Below are 1,353 nucleotides of genomic sequence, written 5' to 3'. Positions count from 1 at the left end.
TTACCTCCTCGTATGCCTCCATGAGGATTTGTGCTTCCGACGGGGAAAAGTACGCGGCTCTAGTTGCCATGGTAAATCAGTTAATCTGTGATCTGTGGCGGGGTCTATTTGAGTGAGCCGTGAGCGTGCACCTATCCAGGATTGGTTTCACCTGGCTTAATGAATCCGTGTCTGCTCATCCTGGCTTGGTCTTTGTGCAACCAATTAAGCCTGGACGCACATGTTTTGGCTTCATTGAGCTCAGCTGAGTCATTTATCCCGGATGTCTTAATTCTACTTTTGTGCAACAGGCCCCAGGTGCTCAAAATAAAAAATAAAACCAAATGCCTCTGTAGTGTACATTTTAACCATAGGCCTATTTATTTCTGCAACAACACACTCAGTTCAGTGCCTCCTAAAGACATGATTGACATGGGAAAAGAGGGCGGGCTATCAGCTGATCATTGATGTTGATGATTGATGTTCATCTGCTGGTTAGCTTTATTTATTTTACTGATTGTAATTTACCTCTGTCTATTCTTCCTCTCTCTCTGCGCCTATCAGCCAATCAGACGGGTGTTTTCTTCCTCTCTCTCTCTCTGCTCCTATCAGCCAATCAGACTGAATAAGGATGATGATGTAGGCTAAATCAAGTGTTAAATATATGTTATGATGCTGTAACAGTACTGTTGATATTTAAACTAGGTATCTAGCTACACACACTCCATCGGTGACCTCATCTCTCAAGCCATTCATGTTTGGATACTGGCCGTGCGCAAACTCCTTACAGGGCAGACTGGGAAACAAGCGTAACCAACAAACTGGGTGGGGAGTGTTGAACTTGACAACTTAGGTTTTGAACAACAATGGCAGAAACATTTATCTTGTATGTTTTCACAGATTCAGGCCATCCCTCTGAACTGAGGATTGTTCTGGTGGGGAAGACTGGATCAGGGAAGAGTGCAACAGGAAACACCATCCTGGGGAGAAAGTCGTTTAGAGAAGCCTTCACCGCTGAGTCTGTCACTGATCACTGTGAGAAACAGAGTGGAGTGGTGGATGGGAGGAAGACTGATGTCATCGACACCCCGGGGCTCTATGACACAAAACTGTCTAAAGAAGAGATGGAAAGTGAAATAGAAAAGGCCATCAACATGTCAGTCCCAGGACCCCACGCCTTCCTGCTGGTGATCAGACTGGGGAGGTTCACAGAGGAGGAGAGGAACACTGTGAAGTGGATCCAGGAGAACTTTGGAGAAGAAGCATCAAAGTACACCATCATTCTGTTCACCGGTGGAGACCAGCTGGAGGACATATCAGTGGAGGACTTTGTGAATGAGAGTGAGGAGCTTATGAAACTCGTCAAGGTCTTTA

At 45.6% G+C, this 1,353-nt stretch overlaps 1 protein-coding gene across 1 annotated transcript; it reads left to right on the top strand.

Moving 5' to 3' along the window:
- Positions 1-845: 845 nt before the first annotated feature.
- Positions 846-1,350, top strand: LOC112079681 (GTPase IMAP family member 7-like; the record flags this gene model as incomplete). Its single annotated transcript, XM_024145558.1, has 1 exon — positions 846-1,350. A coding segment is annotated over exon 1 (505 nt), but the record flags the coding sequence as incomplete, so codon positions are not given.
- Positions 1,351-1,353: the final 3 nt, after the last annotated feature.

This window comes from Salvelinus sp. IW2-2015, unplaced genomic scaffold (assembly GCF_002910315.2).
Source record: "Salvelinus sp. IW2-2015 unplaced genomic scaffold, ASM291031v2 Un_scaffold9064, whole genome shotgun sequence".
NCBI classification, from domain to species: Eukaryota; Metazoa; Chordata; class Actinopteri; order Salmoniformes; family Salmonidae; genus Salvelinus; species Salvelinus sp. IW2-2015.
Note: the sequence above shows the minus strand (reverse complement) of the source record. Positions and strands in the feature narration are given on the sequence as shown.